Here is an 18435-nt window from a genome sequence, read left to right as displayed (position 1 = left end):
ACCCACAGGACAGGGGCAACGTGTGTGATTAGTGTTAGTAGTTAGGCTTGACGTGCTAGTAGTTTAAGGAGCCTACAAACAGACACGCGTCCTATGAGAAGTAAAACCGTGTACTTCCTGTTTACCCGCTACCATCTAGAAGGTGAAGACAGTACAGGTGCATCAAAGCTGGGATTGAGAGACTGAGAAACAGCTTATATCTCCAGGCCATCAGACTGTTAAACAGTCACCACTAGCCGGCCTCCGCCCAGTACCCTGCCCCGAACCATAGTCACGGTTTCTACCCGGTTACCGCCCGGTACTCTACCCTGCACTTTAGAGACTGCTGCCCTATGTACATAGTCATTGAACGCTCATCACATTTAATGTTTACACTGTTTCACCAACATTTTCTTAGTCAAGATCACTTTGAGTCAAAATGCAAGCCGATATCTACCGCTCAGATTTTTTTTAAACACGACTTAAACGTAAACCAATGAGCATTATGAGGTTTGTGCAGTAGGCTATAGGCCCAATACATTAACACTGCATATTGGCTATGCTTGAATTGCCCTACCAATGTTCATCTCAGAATATTTTAGAAATGATATTTTAAACCATTTGGTATATGATCACACTGGTAATATTACAGATGAGTCAGCATACATTTATTTTAGAATGGTTTTGATTTTACTGGACTGATGGCCTGCATGTGATGGTCAGCCTGAGGGGAGGGAAAGTGCAGCAGTGAGGCTGCCTCTCACCTCACTCACTGTACAGCTGCTCTCTCTCCCTCAGCTGAGAAAAGGGTCTTCCAGCTGATGGCAAAACTCAAGTCTCACTGCATTATTTCTGCCTCATGCACCAATTCATGTTGTTACAGCTATGACCAGAGAAAGTTGAAATATTCCTGGATATTAATAACCTTTTGTGACTCCCAAACCCGCATGCGGGAGCGTAATCATCGCCTGAAACTAATTAGCATAACGCAACGGACATAAATATCCCTAGAAAATATTCCTATTCATGAAAATCACCAATGAAATATATTGAGACACAGCTTAGCCTTTTGTTAATCACCCGGTCATCTCAGATTTTCAAAATATGCTTTACAGCCAAAGCTAGACAAGCATTTGTGTAAGTTTATCGATAGCCTAGCATAGCATTATGCCTTGCTAGCAGCAGGCAACCTTGTCACAAATCAGAAAAGCAATCAAATTAAATCGTTTACCTTTGATGAACTTCGGATGTTTTCACTCACGAGACTCCCAGGTAGAAAGCCAAAGTTCATTTTTTCCCTAAATATTATTTTTGTAGGCGAAATAGCTCCGTTTGCTCTTCACGTTTGGCTGAGAAATCGCCCGAAAACGGCGAAAAATATTCCACATTAGCTCCATAATATCGACAGAAACATGGCAAATGTTGTTTATAATCAATCCTCAAGGTGTTTTTCTAATATCTATTCGATAATATATCCGTCGGGATAATTCGTTTTTCAGTAGGACCGATTGGAGTAATGGCTACCTCTGTATTTTACGCAAGAATCTCTCGGAGCCACCATGTTACCACTTACACAATGTAGCCGCCTACGGCTATTCTTCAACATAAATGCGTAAAACTACGTCACAATGCTGTAGACACCTTGGGGAATACATAGAAAGCGTAAGCTCGTTGATGACACATTCACAGCTCAATGGGGACTCATTGGAACGCAGCGCTTTCAAAACCTGGGGCACTTCCGGATTGGATTTTTCTCAGGCTTTCGCCTGCAACGTCAGTTCTGTTATACTCACAGACAATATCTTTACAGTTTTGGAAACGTTAGAGTGTTTTCTATCCAAAGCTGTCAATTATATGCATGTTCTAGCATCTTGTCCTGCCGTTTAAAACGGGAACGTTTTTTTTCCTTCCAAAAATGAAAATACTGCCCCCTAGTACCAACAGGTTTAAAAAAGATAGAAGCTGCTAATAATAAGGCAAGCGTATGGGAACACATTGCTATAGTAATTCATTGCAGCTGCAGTCCTGGTTGTAGTGTGAGTGGAAGTAGGGAGAATGCACCTTTTATTGCTTATAACGGTGTTGAACAAGTTTTTAAATCTCACAGTATAAACTTTGCTGTAGGTTCAAGATTTGTTTTTACAGTCTATGGCTCGAGGAAACTGTGCAGACAGCTACCCTGCCTCCCCAGCAGGAGCGTTGGGCTAGTAACCGGAAGGTTGCAAGTTCAAATCCCCGAGCTGACAAGGTACAAATCTGTCGTTCTGCCCCTGAACAGGCAGTTAACCCACTGTTCCTAGGCCGTCATTGAAAATAAGAATTTGTTCTTAACTGACTTGCCTAGTTAAATAAAGGTAAAATAACATCTGAGCTATCTGATTGGCCAGTGGTAGGCCTGTAGGTGCACTTGATTTGTTCTCTGAGCCTGCCGGCTAGATGGAGTACTACCTTAAAACTTGTGAAATGGTTCAAAATGGGAACACTAGGGCTGCTGAATCAAGTGCACCTATTGCCAACAGCGCAACAAATCAAATAAAAATAGGAACGCAAGGCTTTATTGTTTTTTTTACAGAAATGTTTAGTGATTTGACCAACACCGGTTGGTGACCAGTGTTAAATACTGCATTCTAGTCATGGCTAATCCTATATAACTACTGCTGTACATACCTTTTCTATTTATATACTGTCCAAACGGTTCATTATATGTATATACATTTATATTCCGGTCTATGAGAGTGCTCGGTGTGATATATTAAAACATCTGGATATGTATATTGTGTTTTTCTAAATGATTGATAGGTATTACTGCACTGTTTGAGCCAGAAACACAAGCATTTCACTGCACCTGCAATAACATCTGCAAATCTGTGCACACAAACAATAAACTGAGTTGATTTTAGTGTGTTTGCTCAAAGCACTGCAAATTCCTTGGTCAGATCACATACCTTTTAGTGCTTAAGGTGAAGCCAGATCCAGCCCTTGCTTTCATGCCTGACATGACATGGTTGGAAAGCTCCTTTTAAAGAACTGTGTGTGTGTGTGTGTGATGATGTTTCAGGCCTCTGTGAGTGTATCCCAGCCGGCGCCAGCCGAGCAGGCAGCAGGTCCGACAACACTTGTCCCTCAGTCTGTGGAGAGGTAAAGCATCACATCATCTCTCCACAACAGCCCAAGACCTAGCTCATACCAGAACGCCTTTTCTGCTACTCAATATGTTTTATTAAAAATACATATTTATATGGAACGGCCATATGTTCATTGTGATGTCCTCCTAGTAATTGCTAAATGTCTCTGTCCCTCCTCTCTCTCCCCCACCTCTCTCTCTCTCTCTCCCCCACCTCTCTCTCTCTCTCCCCCACCTCTCTCTCTCTCTCTCTCTCTCTCTCTCTCTCTCTCTCTCTCTCTCTCTCCCACACCTCTCTCTCTCTCTCTCTCTCTCTCTCCCACACCTCTCTCTCTCTCTCTCTCTCTCTCTCCCACACCTCTCTCTCTCTCTCTCTCTCTCTCTCTCCCACACCTCTCTCTCTCTCCCACACCTCTCTCTCTCTCTCTCTCTCCCACACCTCTCTCTCTCTCTCTCTCTCTCTCTCTCTCCCACACCTCTCTCTCTCTCTCTCTCTCTCTCTCTCTCTCTCTCTCTCTCTCTCTCTCCCACACCTCTCTCTCTCTCTCTCTCTCTCTCTCTCCCACACCTCTCTCTCTCTCTCTCTCTCTCTCCCACACCTCTCTCTCTCTCTCTCTCTCTCTCTCCCCACACCTCCCTCTCTCTCTCCACACCTCTCTCTCCCAGTTGCCTGTCAGACGCAGCGTCAGGTCTGAGTGACGGCTATGAAGGGGCGTCGGGTGGTAGACACGAGGGGCGCTCCATGATCAAGCGGCACCAGCGGCGTTCCGTACGCAGCCGCTCTCGGCATGATAAGACCGCGAAGGCCAAGCTCAACGTCCTCAATGTAAGAGTCACTTTCACCTCAACTCACTGTCTGTATTCTCTCATATGGCAACTCTATCTCCTCGGCCCCCCTTTGTTGGCCAAATGTCCATTAACTTTCTCATCATACCCAGGTTTTCCCAAAATACTGTTTGGAGGATTCCAATATTTCTGTTATTATGCCCTACTGACAACTGGGAATCTTACAACCAGGATTCCAGGAAAACCAGTGAATTCTGGGAAAATTGCAGGATTTCTACAACCCAATGTTGACCTTTCATCCTCTCTCTGTCTATACAGATGTCCAGTTGTACACTGAAAAAATATATAATATTAATAAAAGATCCCTGAAATGTTCCATACGCACAAAAGCTTGTTTCTCTCAAATGTTGTGTACAAATTTGTTTACATCTCGGTTAGTGAGCATTTCTCCTTTGTCAAGATAATCCATCCACCTGACAGGTGTGGCATATTAAGAAGCTGATGAAACAGCATGATCATTACACAGGTGCACCTTGTGCTGGAGACAATGAAAGGCCACTAAAATGTGCAGTTTTGTCACACAACACAATGCCACAGATGTCTCAAGTACACCCAATCGGCCACACAACCGCACACTATGTGCATGGAGTCGTGTGGGCGAGCGGTGTGCTGATGTCAACGCTGTGAACAGAGTGCCCTGTGGTGGGGGGTTATGGTATGGACAGGCACAAGCTACGGACAACGAGTACAGTTGCATTTTATCGATGGCCATTTGAATGCACAGAGATACCGTGACGAGATCCCGAGACCCATTGTCATGCCACTCATCTGCTGCCATCACATGTTTCAGCATGATAATGCACGGCCCAGTTCCCGCTAATATCCAGCGACTTCGCACAGCCATTGAAGAGGAGTGGGACAGCATTCCACAGGCCACAATCAACAGCTTGCTCAACTCTAAGCGAAGGAGATGTTGTGCTGCATGAGGCAAATGGTGGTCACATCAGATACTGACTGGTTTTCTGATTCACTCCCCTACTTAAAAAAGTTTACTAAAGGATGCATATCTGTATTCTCTGTCATGTGAAAGCCATAGGTTAGGGCCTAATGCATTTATTTAAATTGACTGATTTCCTTATATGAACTAACTCAGTAAAATATTTGAAATGTTGTGTGTCAGTCATCTGACACACCAAATAAAATTATATTTTTCACATGCCCCCGAATACAACTGGTGTAGACATTACCATGAAATGCTTACTTATAAGCCCTTAACCAACCATGCCATTAAAAAATACAAATAAATTAAAGTAGCAAAATAACGAGGGTGTACAGATACCTAGTCAATGTGCGGGGGTACAGGTTAGTCGAGGTAATTGAGGTAATATGTACATAGGTAGGGGTAAAGTGACTGAATAGATAATAAACATTGAGTAGCAACAGTGTAAAAAGCTGTTACGAAGCCTTTTTGGACCTAGACTTGGCGCTCTGGTACCTCTTGCCGTGCAGTAGCAGAGAGATGACTTGGGTGGCTGGAAGCTGGTCCCATGTAACTCAGTTTGTAGAGCATGGTGCTTGCAGCGCCAGGGTTGTGGGTTCCATTAAAATATATGCACTCCCTACTTACTGTAAGTCGCTCTGGATAAGAGCGTCTGCTAAATGACTCATGTAAAATGTGGCTGGAGTCTGACAATTTTTTGACACCGCCTAGTATAGAGGTCCTGGATGGCAGGAAGAATGAACTAATCTTTGTGTCGGTTTCAGATCTCCAACATGGGAGACCGGGTGGCAGAGTGCCAGCTGGAGACTCACAACAGGAAGATGGTGACCTTTAAGTTTGACCTGGACGGAGATAACCCAGAGGAGATTGCACAGATCATGGTAATGATAGTAAACACATAAGCACCGATCTGGATTGTATTGAATCTCCATCAAATATTCCCTAAGGCTCTGTGGTCAAAAGTAAAGGAATTTGATATTTTATTTTGGTAGCTCCACAGATCTCTGGATTGAAATGGGCACGATTTGTGGGTATTGTAGTTCAATATCTGTCCTTTTCTAAGGTGCTGAGTGAATTTATCCTGGAGAGCGAACGTGAGTCGTTCATCGAGCAGGTTCGTGAAGTCATCGAAATGGCGGACGATAGAGAGGGCATGAAGGAAGGCTACGCTCAACCACCCTTTACACAGGTAACATACTCGAACAACACGTACCCACCCACTAACTCCTGGGCAGCCTTTAATTGACATGGTGTTGTCCTTCTCTCCACAGATTGTGGTGGATGACCCCTCACAGCAGCCTGACATGCCCACTCATCTGCCTGGTAAACTTGCACCTACACATTACTATCTCTACTGAAAGATGATTGTCTGAGCTCCACCTCCTCACCCCTTGACCCCTCACCTCTAACCCATTGCCCCTCAGGTGTTCCTCCCAGCGTTGCAGCTCAGGTAGTCCACTCTGCAGGCCGGAGGTTCATTGTCAGCCCTGTCCCAGAGTCCCGTCTGAGGGAGCAATTCTTCGGCCCTCCATCTGCTAACACCTCGTTTGGGGATGAACCCCCTCAAGGTGAGAGGGACTGGAATCTGTGGGCCATAGAGTGCAACTAGAACTCTCATAGGATGTTAGAATGCTGTGTTCCAAACATGTGCCCCTCTTCCATCTCTGGAATATTTGAGAACTCTAAAACATGTTCCTTGATGCATATACCAGTATGTTTGAAGTCATGATGATAACCTGTACACTTACAACAAGTAATGTATGTAAGTGACTCTGTGTTCCTCCCTTCAACCCCAGTGAGTCTGGGCCTGTCCCTGTCTGCCCCCTCAGGCCACCTCCAGCAGGCCTTAACTGAGATGAGGCAGCCGCATGGGGAGAGACGAGCCACCATGGGCCACCCAGCCGAGCCAGACACCAGCATAGTCCCCTCCTCCCTGCGCCCAGCCTCCCCTCTCTCCCACCCTCACCAAACCGTGGCTCCCCCAGAGGCTACAGTCCCCACCAACACTAGCTTCTCCACCCTGCCTCCTGTCTCAGTCATCCCCTCTGGGTCCTCCACTCTTCCCCCCTCCACATGCCAAGTTGCAACCGGGAGGGTGTCTCCAACCCCAGTTCCAGCCCCTGCATCTGCTACCACTGATCCCACCCCACACCCCCAGCCTGACTACCAAACTGCCCCCTCTCAGCCTACCCCTGCCCAAATCACATCCCCTCCTCCAGCTGCTCCCCAGGCCACCCCGGCCCCTGTCCCCCCAGCTGCAACCCACCAGCTGGGAAGCAGCTCTGCCCCTTTCCCCCCTGTCTCTGGAGCTCCACCCAGTAACTCTGGGACTGTGACCAGCTCAGAGCAGCACCCTGCAGCTGACCTTGTTCCTATTCCATCCTCTCAGCCTATCCCTGAGTCCATACCTGTCACTCAGCCCACCTCCTCCCAGTCCCAGCCTATCCCTGCCTCTGTCCCTGTGGCACAGTCTGCAATGGCACCCATCCAACTTCCACCCTCTACCCTGCCCTCCCAACCGTCCCAGCCAGGGGACCCAGATGGGGTAGAGTCCCAGTCCAAGGTCCCTGGTATAGATGACATACATGCCCTGGATAAGAAGCTGCGCTCCCTCTTTAAGGACACATCCTCTGCGGACACTGGCAACACTGAGACCACCTCCCCCTCCACAGGGACCATCTCCCCTCCCCCCGGGGCGGCCCCGGTGCCCCCCTCCAACCTGTCTCTCACCGCCGGGGGACAGGGAGCCCAGGGCCCCACCGCGACCCCAGGACAGGGCCTCACACCAGGGGGACATGCACAGACACCACCAGCCAAGCCTGGTCAAGCCACCAGTGCACAGGTACAATGGAGGGAACTGTCTTTGTCTAGTGACTGAGAAGACACAGTATTTGTACTAAACGCTTTTCCCCCTCTACTCTTTCCTCAGTTGTAACTTGGGTGAGATTTTTCTCCCACCCTGATGATAATGACATCTTCCTGTGTGTCTGTGTCAGGTGTATCCTGTTGGCTCCGAGCAGGCAGTCACCCCTACCTCCGAGCAACTGCCTCCATTCCCAGGACCAAACCAGGTTAGTTATTTTCACAACTTGTTCCTTTGAGAAGTTGTAAATTGTGTGAAGTTGTGAGTTTTGTAGGTGTGTGGAATAGGTGATTATTTACTGTTGTTGTTAGGTATGAGTTGTGGTAGTAGTGGTGAGTTATTTTGAGTGGTACTTTCTGAGTGAGTTGGTTTGTTTGTTACTGACATGTCTTGTTTGTGTGTCTAGTCCCAGCAGCCTGTGGGTAGTCTGGACGGCCAGCTAAGGAGAGCTCTGAGCCCAGAGACCATCCCAGGGAGCAGTGAGGCAGCCTTGCCCTCCACAAGGGTCGTTGAACTGGGACGCTTCCAAGTCTCCGTTGCAGCAGACGCTAGCACCGGCAGCACTCCTGACCCCTCCAACATCGCCTCCTCTTCCTCTCTCACCCCATCCTCCTCATCCTCTTCTTCCTCTTCCTCCTCTTCCTCCCTCTCCAGCCCGGAAAACACCCTCCACCGCTCCTCCTCCCTCCTTTCCAAAGGGGTCCGGAGAGGAGACTCTGTAGATGCGCTCTCTTCTGTTCCAACACAGCCCACCACCATCGGACGCTTCCAGGTGTCTACTAGTGCCAGCACTGGCCCCAGCCCTAATTCTGTCTCGAAGGTGGGCCGTTTCTCAGTGATGCCAGCCGCAGTCAATCCCACGGCACCTCCGGGGTCTAGCCCCTCCCATCAGAACGGCCCTTCCTCTTCGACCTCTGACCTCCGTAGCTCCGCCCCTGGCGTGAACAGTGGTTCATTTAACCATTACATGACCAGCGACAACGAGGACGACTCGGGGCCTGAGGACGAGGCCTTCCAGAGCGAAGTCAGCTGCCTCCGAGAGAAGTATGTTACCTTCACTCCTCCAATATTTAACCTGTTTGCTGTTTTGGGCTATATTTCTCTTATTTGTTTATCTCAATGGGATCACTTGCGTAAGTAAAGGATAAAATGAGAGGGGTGACTGTTGTACTGGATTTTATGTTATTATTAGGGATGTGATGGTCATGGAGTTTTGGATGACGATAATTGGCAAGCCAAATGACCGAGGCCTCTGTAATAACCGTTAGAATAGCAAATAAATATGCAGTTTGTTGCTCCTTGCTGAAACAAGCAAGTTGTTGGAGCAAAGTTTAATCACATTGTTAAGAGTCCACTGACTCAACTGCATGAATGCCTGTCTTAAGTCAGCTGTTCCTTGCAACAACAACAAAAAATAAACAGTTATGAGTCATTTTATTTTTATGACGCTCTTCATCCATAACCTTCAGTTACACAGTAATTGTGCCAGCACTAGTTACAACCCTGCCCTCTCCTCCCCTCCACAGACATATGATAGAGATCCAGACCCTCCACTCACGGCAGAAGGAGGAAATAGATGCTCTGTTCACCAGGCTGGGTAAACCTCCTCCTTCAGCTGTCCTCTCCCCCGCTATGGCTGGGGGCAGACGTAGACCCAAGACCAAGGCCAGCAAATCAGCCCGCAGCAGCGCCCAGGCCAGCCCCCAGCACTCGGGTAACCAGAGTTATGATTGGTCTGTCTGTGCACTGCTGAATGGAAATTTACACCACTGCAAGCAACAACTAATTTGTTGATATTAAAGGGTAGAGGCCGCTAGATTAGGATGTGTAAATGTAGTGTGATCCGTTTCTCTCCTCTCAACTCTCTGGTTGGTGTGTGTGTTTAGGAGCCCCAGTCACAGGCCAGATCCCCCCAGCGTCCCCACCTAAGCAGACGTCTCCCCCCACTGCAGCGCTCTCAGACAGCCAGACTTCCACCATGGGTAAGCACACAGAGCTGTTTTCCTTTTGTCTATGCTCCATCTCTACATGTTTTAAAAAGGAAAACCTAAGCAATATTCCTCAAACCAAGAGATAACTCTCCAGAAGAGAAGCCAAACTTGATTGAGAAATGAGTTTGCTTCCCAGGTTGAACTCGTCCCTGTGTTCCTTTCAGGAGTGAGTGGGACCAGTTCAGACAGTGGAGTGAACACCAGCCAGTCTCAGCCATCAGGCCCTAACATAGCGCCGGCCCTAACACAGAACCGAAAGGGCACGTTCACAGACGACCTGCACCAGCTTGTTGACAACTGGGCCCGAGACGCCATCAGCCTCTCCCAGGGCAAGAAAGGACCCAAGGGAACAGCCCAGGGACCCGGACATGACGTAAGACCACACTTCTCATTCTAAAGAAAAGTGTATCTCAATAAATCGTTTTTTGGCTCTATTTTACATCATTTTTGCCCTTTTTTCTCAATTGTAGTTTTGAACGTGTTATGTGCTAATGTAACTAAACTGAGCTGCAACTTCCCCTTGTCTTTCCCTCTTATGGCCCCTCCCTAACTACAGATCCCACTACATATCCCTCCACAAGCAAACATGAGCCGAAAGTTTTCTGCCCCCGGCCACCTGTGTCCTACCCTCCCGTCTACCACCCTGGCAGGTGCCCACCTCCCCATTACCACTAACCCCTCCAACCCACTCTGCCAGCGTCAGGGCTCTCTAGGCCCTCCTCCCCAGGGATTTGGCTATGGCACAGCCCCCTACAGCGCCCCCCAATGGGCAGGACCCTGTCAGGTGGGTCTCCTGGCCCAGTACCAGGCCCCTTCCGTGGCCTCAGCCCCCCTTCAGCAGGCCTTCCACATGGGAGCCACCCAGAAACCTGTTAGCAACCCTGGAGGTCCCAACCTGAGGCCCACATAGCCCAGTCTGCAGCCCTGGACCTGGGTTAGTAAGGCTGGGCTGATAGGAACTGAGGGCAGGGAGGAAGAGAGCCATAGGAGGACAACTACTATCTGACGTTCTATTTCACTAATTGGTGAGGTGAAATAAAGAGGATGAAGTGAAAATGGAGGAGAGGAGGCTGTGGTTCAGTCCTGTCAGACAGAGAGCGATGACTGTCAGTTGGAGGGAGAGTGCAATACATACCCACAGCACACAATCACACCTTCACCCTTACCAGGGCCCAGTCTTTTCTGCCAATGGCTGTGGAAGCAGGCTGTGATTGACATTTGGGTTTGTCCAATGAAAGTTATAGACCCAAGGGCACAACTGGCAATGGCCAAAGACATCTGTTGAAAGCACCATTGTGATCTCATCATTCCCTTAAACAGGAGGGTAGGGTGGGGGAAGTCTTAATCACTTCTTGACTGTAACTGGCCTTAAGCTTACCTAGGACAGAGTTAGCAGATGGAGAGAACCCCCACAAACACATACACATGCGCCTCCTAGCACTACTGTCATTGGCTGAGATTGAGGCGTTGAATGGTATGAGAAACTGATTAATTGTGGGTAACAAGTTTGTATAATGAAAGGAGAGTGAGAGATGTAGAGAAGCAAGGAGGTGGGATGAGAGAAAGATAGTGAATGGAAGTTGGTTAGGTAGGGTTATAGTGGATAGTGTTTGGCTAGTGTTACTCATTTGATCACTATACAGTAAGATGCAGTAATGGCAATGTGAGGAAAGGAGTGAGCCCCCTGTGTAAGAGTGGCCTTAAACCCCCAAACACATACACATTGTCTTTGTATATAGAGATATTTCTTGTCCTAAGTTATGGTTATATTTGATTATCTGTCCCTCTGAGCTGGTCTGATGTGATATTCTGCCTGACTGGGTGTGTTAGTTTCTTAAGAGACCATCACCTAATGTTAGTGTGAGCTAAGTAACAGACCTGTCTGTAGATAGTTTATTAATACCTACTTCACCTGTCTTGTCCAGGCTTTGGATTTACCCTGAAGTGACTGTATCCATGAGTGTTTTAGGTTTACGCCTTAGCGACTGGTTAGGCTCAGTGGTTTGAGTTGTTGGCTTCAGCTACTGTGATCATTTGGTTTTCGACCTTAGCTACTGTGTCAGTCAGTTGTCTCACACCTCACCACCTGGTGTACTGTAGTCAGACTCTGGTAAGCAAGGCTATGGTCCTTGGTACAGTTCTGTTAGAAAGGCATTACATTCTTGAGGCATAGGGTTATCTTGCGAGTGAACGGTGCATGGTGTTCACACACAGACCTCTAAGCAATATCAACAAACATGTCTTTAACCTTATTTCCAGTTGTCATCTTTCAGAATCATGACAAATTGTCTGGGGTTTCTGTGGCTTGTTTTATGTGTATATTTTAAATAAAAATACAAAATATGTTCTTTATCGACCTGTTCAGCGATCAGATTTTGATGTTTCACAGTAATTATTAAAGGTTGTTAAACAACATGTAGTTAAAGGAATATAAAAGTGCAATTGCAGGGTTATTATTAGTATTATAATCTGTCACACAGGGGAGTAGTTATGTGCTTCTTCTGCTCTTATCATACACCACCCTGTAATTTTATCTTGTTTTACTGTGCATATATGTATATATGTATGTACATATATGTATGCTTATGTGTGTCTATATGTATGTCTATATATATATATGTGTATGTGTGTATGTATACATATATATAGACATATATACACGTGTGTGTGTGTGTGTATACATGCATACGTATGTATATACACACACACATATATATATGTGTGTATATATACGTATACATACATATATATGTGCGTATATGGGTTTGTACACACACACAGTAAATGTTTTGTATTAAATTATGCTTTCACATAATGCTCATCATAGAGTACTCTATGTCTTGCTGTAACCCACCCCCACACAGTAACAGTAAAAACTTGCAGAACTCTTTAGTGCCTTGCATTCTCACTACTGAGAGAAATTCCACCGTAATCACCTAGCCCTGCGGTTCTGATGGCTTAAAGTCCAGTGACTGAAAGACCTGTTTTTATTACCAACCAATGACATCCATCAGAAATGTCCACCGACATTGGTAAATGTCTCATGTGGAGGGAGGTTAAGGAAGTTTTACATACCTTAACAAGTCAGTGTCAGAAGAGGCAGGTGACAGTCGTATACCAACACAAGACTGTCTAATTGAATGCAGAGCACACAGGGTTGTATGAAGACAAGTTATTTTCTGTCGTCACCAATGGCATTTGTGTTTGTGTGTAAGCTGCGTATCTTATATTGGTTGTCAAAGGTAAATTTGGGTAAGATTAGTCTGTTAGTAGGTTTTCTGAATGAATGTAATCAGTACAGTATTGCATAGCATCACTTATTTTAAGAAAAGGAGAACTAAACCGTTGTCTTGTTGTTTTCCCTCATTGGTACCATTCTCTTGCTTCTTTGTCACCTCGCATGAATGGTACCATTCCCCTCACTACAGTGCCCTTCTCACCTACCCAGTCCTGGATTGAATAACTACTTTCACTTCTCAGAATATTAAGTTACTGCATTGCAGAATATGCTATGTTTGAAGTTCTATAGGAACCGAGGGGGAATGGAGTTGTTTGCATGCTGAGGATGGTTGTTACTGACTTTAGAAAAACAGTGTTTTTGATATTTGGAAAAACGAGATCCTGCTTTTTTTTGTTAATCTTTGCCTTGCTGTAAGTGAGTCCACACAAAGTGCCGATCTTTAATTGCCATTCACCGCTGTCACAGGCACATCTTTTAGTTGTCAATGTATCCATATGTGTTTCCTGAATTCTGCATGCTAACTGGTTTTAGACCTTGGGCTTACTTACAACACAACCCACTGTACAGCACATGCTCACACATAAGCTACTAGTCATCCTATTAACAGTAAATATGTTATTTATCCTCAAGTGGTTAAAAGATTATCCTGACAAAATGACATATCACTAAGTTATTTAATGTTGTACCCTTGGATTCCTGTCCTCTCTGGCTCTTGTGACCAGTCTACTCTATGGTTTTGTGTATGTTTTTTCACATTGTACAAAATGTAAAAAAGATAAATAAAAATAGAACTGATCATTATGAGTGTGTCGTCTTATACATGCACCAAGTAGACCTAGTGTATGCTTTTTTATGCTTATTTCTGCCAGTGAAGGCTCCTCAGAGGAGGAAGGGGAAGACCATCCTCAGTGATTTAATTTTTTATGTTTAAAAAGTTATCCTTGGATAAGACTATACTAAATATAATCACATGTCCCCAAATATTTGATTAAAACACCATTTTGCAATGGTCTACAGTAGCCTCAACAGCACTTTGTAGGGTAGCACCATGATGTAGCTGGAGAACAGCTAGCTCCTTCTGGGTACATTGACTTCAATACAAAACCTAGGAGGCTCATGGTTCTCACCCACTTCCATAGACTTATGCAGTAATTATGACAACTTACAGAGATGTCCTCCAAACTATCTTGCAGCATTAACTGACACGTCCACCTAATCAAAGGATCAGAGAATGAATACTGCTACAGCTAGCTAGCACTGCATAAAATGTGGGAAGTAGTTGACAGAGAGAGACAATAGTTGAACAGTTTTGAACAAAATATCTTCCAAAAGAGGAGAAATTGAGATGTTTTTTATTTCAGTTTCTTTTAGCTAGAAAATGCAGCTAGCTAGTTTAGCCTACACAAACACCCTGCTCAAACAGACGGATACTAATTTAGCTAGCTTAGGTAAGCTTTTGGTTTTACTAATTTATTGCCACTGAGGACCACTGGTGTAAACGCTAAACTGCTTATTGACTGTACTCTAACGTTACATGACTGTAGCGGGTTTATTAATGCGGTCTATTAGTCGTGTTGACTATGACGTTACTTTAGCTAATATGGTGACAACGACGTGGGCTGTGTGTAGCGGTTATATGGTTTGGCATGTAAAGACTGTTTTTCACATACAGCCGATGTGTTATGCATTGAAGTCCACAAGCGAAGGGACAGAGCATAAACGCAATGTGGCTGCTATGAAAGTGGACTGTGTTTACACATAGCGGTATATTCATTCTGCTGAAAAACTTTTCTTAAACGGGAACAAAAATGGGATAAACATACCTGCATTTGTCCAATAGAAACTCATTTGCAACTGTTGGACTAATGATTACACTATCAGCTAGACGCAGGTAAGAGTGTGCAAGGGTATATTGAATGTGTCCCTGTCTGTCCATGTGTCAGCTCAAAAATGTATCTCGACCTGTGTGCACCTACGTTGTAAACTTTCATTCATAGGCTAGGTTGTAGCAACCTCATGGGTATTGGGAAAATTTGAGTATCATGTAGTAGCCTAACCCTATTGCTGTTACATTGAACTGGTTGAATGGAATATGAATGAGTCATCCAATATGCTGTAATAGAAATACAGCCATGCTCATTAAAAAAATATCTAATCTTCCCTCATCTTAAACAGCACAGACCGTCAATTATTTCTGCCAATGAGGTTGGTGTGTGGCCAGGGTACTGAACCTGTATGTAACATTGAGAAGGAATGTAATCAAATTTATTTATATAGCCCTTCGTACATCAGCTGATATCTCAAAGTGCTGTACAGAAACCCAGCCTAAAACCCCAAACAGCAAGCAATGCAGGTGTAGAAGCACCTTAGAAATCTTAGAATTCAGATATGTGATCAAAACATATCAAATCAGAACAGAGGGTTACTAGTAGATGCACATGCAAATATGTATTTGCATTTAGCAGCAACAAGAGATTCCTATATACTGAACATATGAATTAAAATACCAAAATTAAAATGATTTGTTGTTCAAATGGATTTTAGGTGACAGTGAAACAGCTCTTTCTCATGTGTAGACCTTGTGTTTCTTCATGAACTGTCCTTGTCTGTATGGACTGAAGGGCTCACCTGTGACAGGAGAATGGAATTAATAACAATCTAGAAAATAGTGTACCATTAACAATGTTCCTCAAATTCATTAAATGGAAGCTCCTTTACATTGCTAGAATACCTGATTCAGGTAATCAAGGTGTTAATGAATCAGATCTGTTAGCGCTGGTCAGGAACAGAAGCCTGCACACCCAGTAGTTTTCCAGGAGCAGGGTTAACACTTTAATTCATTACCTAGTCCAGTCTCACCTGCCCTGTCTGATGTCCTGGTGCTGGTTGTGATTTGGGGGGCTGAACTGGGGTTGGTGCCACCCAAGCTCTCGGCTGTGTGGTGGGGGTTCGTGGGTCGTGCTCCCCTTATGGTCATTCCATACCCTAAATTCTATTATCTCATTCCCTTCTCTTTTTTGACCTGCACTGTTGTAGCATGGATCATTAGAATTGCACTGTACTCGTACCTTGCGATTACATCTGTGACAAATAAACTAATCTAGTTTAGCTAGCTAACAGTAACTATAGTGTACTGGCTAGCAGATGTTTTGGCATTAATTTGCCGATGGAAAACGAGCTGGCTATGAGGTGAAGCTTTACTACTCGACACAAACGTTGAAAAGTTCATAAATGTTCCGTAAATTACCTTTGACTTTAGCTAACGAGTGAATTCTAGCTACAAATATTATTTGCATTTCCTGCTTATCCCTGGTTCGTAGTTTGAGTGACGTATCTCCTCGAAATTTACCCTGGTCACGCCCTTCGCTTTGTTCATTGGTCGTAAGCGGGTTCAGTGGGTTTGTATTTTCAAGAATATTAGATTTGCGCATTTATTGCGCAGTGATGAACTAAATGAATCAGCATCATAAATCCAGATGTCATTTCGTCAATCACATACCATAGCCGTATATGTGAAAAACAAATAATATCCTTGAAAAAATATTTGCAATCACCGTTTCTCTACCTCAATTGTGCCAGGACGTGCCCTGACTGCACTGACGCTCGCCACGATCATGTCATGATGTTCGTGTCATGATGATGTGAAAGATGGCAGAGAGTATAGACCCCACCCCCACTGTGTTGAAACTGGGTGATATTGAGGTCAATGCTGGATATAGAGCAACATGTTTCTAAACTCCATTAGACAAGCGTTTATGGGGAGATAGTGGTAATATTCCAAATGTTAATTTCCTCATCACATCTAGGCTACATCTGTCCAAAAGATGTAGCCTTGTAGCCCAGTGCCCCACAAAAGCTATTTCATTAAGAAAATTGTGTAGTGCCTCTTTATTTCAAAATTATAATCTTGCAGTGCCTCTTTGGCCTGAGCTGTGTGTCTGTGTGTGTGTGAAAGAGAGAGAGAGAAGGAGAGAGAGAGAGATAGAGAATGTGAGTGCATGTGATGATAATGTTCAAGTTTAACAGTTCAAACACCCGGCCCCTGCTGCCCTCTCTAATGCCACTACTGTAAAACCAAAGAACTCACTGGATCTGACTGTTCAGTTCTGTTCTACACTGTTATAATCATTTTGTTCACAAACATTGTTAAACATTGTCACCTGAACATCCTAAACACCAATCATGACTCTGCAGAAAAAAATCTTATTTTACTTAAATTTACAAAGTACCCTCACTGTAGAAATAAAGTAGTAGCCTAGGCTAGTACTATAATTTATGCTAGGCTAATTATCCTAATAGTAATAGTAGGCCTATAAAATAGCCATTCCATGGTCCTATAGTGTGCACAAATACGTTTATTTTAGTCCCGGTTCGCCACTTTCTCTTTGGTTCATTTACTTACTTTAATATTTTAAATAATCACTCTCTCAACACTATTGCCTGTAACTGTGTAAGTTACACATTCCAACTAGACAAAATTATGTTAGTAGTCTAATTCCAAACTAGTCAGCTCTCCGAACATTGAAGTGCATTTGGAAAGTATTCAGAACCCTTGACTTTTTCCACATTTGTTACGTTACGCCATATTCTAAAATGGATTAAATCGTTTTCCCCCTCATCAATTTACACACAATACCCCATAATGACAAAGAAAAAACATTTTTGCAAATGTACATAAACATTTTTTTAAATATCACATTTACATAAGTATTCAGACCCTTTACTCAGTACTTTGTTGAAGCACCTTTGTCAGTGATTACAACCTTGAGTCTTCTTGGGTAAAAGCTTGGCACACATGCATTTGGGGAGTTTCTCCCATTCTTCTCTGCAGATCCTCTCAAAATCTGTCAGGTTGGATGGGGAGAGTCGCTGCACAGCTATCTTAAGGTCTCTTCAGAGTTGTTTGATCGGGTTCAAGTCTAGTCTAGTCTGACTAGTCTCCCAGTCCCTGCCACTGAAAAACATCCCAACAGTATGCTGCTGCCACCACCATGCTTCTCCGTAGGGATGGTGCCAGGTTTCCACCAGATGTGATGCTTGGCATTCAGACCAAAGAGTTCGATCTTGGTTTCAACAGACCAGAGAATCTTGTTTCTCCTGGTCTGAGAGTCTTTAGGGGCCTTTTGGCAAACTTCAATTGGGCTGTCATATGCCTTTTACTGAGGAATGGCTTCCATCTGGCCACTCCACCGTAAAGGCCTGATTGGTTGAGTGCTGCAGAGATGGGTGTCATTCTGGAAGATTCTCCAATCTCCACAGAAGAACTCTGAAGCTCTGTCAGAAGAACTCCCTGACCAAGGCTCTTCTCCCTCGATTGCTCAGTTTGGCCAGGTGGCTAACTCTAGGAAGAGTCTTGGTGGTTCCAAACTTCTTCCTTTTAAGAATGATGGACGCCACTGTGTTTTTTGGAACCTTCAATGCTGAAGAAATGTTTTGGAACCCTTCCCCAGA

At 44.7% G+C, this 18435-nt stretch overlaps 1 protein-coding gene and 1 long non-coding RNA gene across 4 annotated transcripts in view; one reads left to right on the top strand and one right to left on the bottom strand.

Moving 5' to 3' along the window:
- Positions 1 to 13785, top strand: part of LOC109867113 (serine/threonine-protein kinase WNK1) — a 68142-nt gene extending 54357 nt beyond the window's left edge. For 2 of the 3 annotated variants that reach the window (XM_020456036.2, XM_020456034.2), the window contains 13 exons: positions 3038 to 3117; positions 3770 to 3929; positions 5654 to 5770; positions 5953 to 6078; positions 6161 to 6212; positions 6314 to 6457; positions 6686 to 7731; positions 7886 to 7960; positions 8159 to 8796; positions 9279 to 9466; positions 9639 to 9734; positions 9908 to 10116; positions 10300 to 13785. In XM_020456036.2, coding sequence (XP_020311625.1) covers positions 3038 to 3117; positions 3770 to 3929; positions 5654 to 5770; positions 5953 to 6078; positions 6161 to 6212; positions 6314 to 6457; positions 6686 to 7731; positions 7886 to 7960; positions 8159 to 8796; positions 9279 to 9466; positions 9639 to 9734; positions 9908 to 10116; positions 10300 to 10653 — 3285 coding nt within the window. In that variant the 3' untranslated portion in view covers positions 10654 to 13785. The remainder of the gene's footprint in view (positions 1 to 3037; positions 3118 to 3769; positions 3930 to 5653; positions 5771 to 5952; positions 6079 to 6160; positions 6213 to 6313; positions 6458 to 6685; positions 7732 to 7885; positions 7961 to 8158; positions 8797 to 9278; positions 9467 to 9638; positions 9735 to 9907; positions 10117 to 10299) is intronic. The other variant, XM_020456035.2, reaches the window with a different exon arrangement.
- Positions 13786 to 15222: 1437 nt separating this feature from the next.
- LOC116356285 (uncharacterized) lies at positions 15223 to 16311 on the bottom strand. Its single transcript, XR_004204789.1, has 2 exons — positions 15844 to 16311; positions 15223 to 15612 (listed from the first exon to the last, which is right to left on the bottom strand). It is a non-coding gene; the product is annotated as an uncharacterized LOC116356285 (long non-coding RNA).
- Between the last annotated feature and the right edge of the window lie 2124 nt (positions 16312 to 18435).

The sequence above is a fragment of the Oncorhynchus kisutch genome, linkage group LG22 (genome assembly GCF_002021735.2).
Source record: "Oncorhynchus kisutch isolate 150728-3 linkage group LG22, Okis_V2, whole genome shotgun sequence".
Lineage (NCBI taxonomy): Eukaryota > Metazoa > Chordata > Actinopteri > Salmoniformes > Salmonidae > Oncorhynchus > Oncorhynchus kisutch.
The sequence above is the reverse complement of the archived record's forward strand: the minus strand, read 5'-3'. Positions and strand labels throughout refer to the sequence as shown.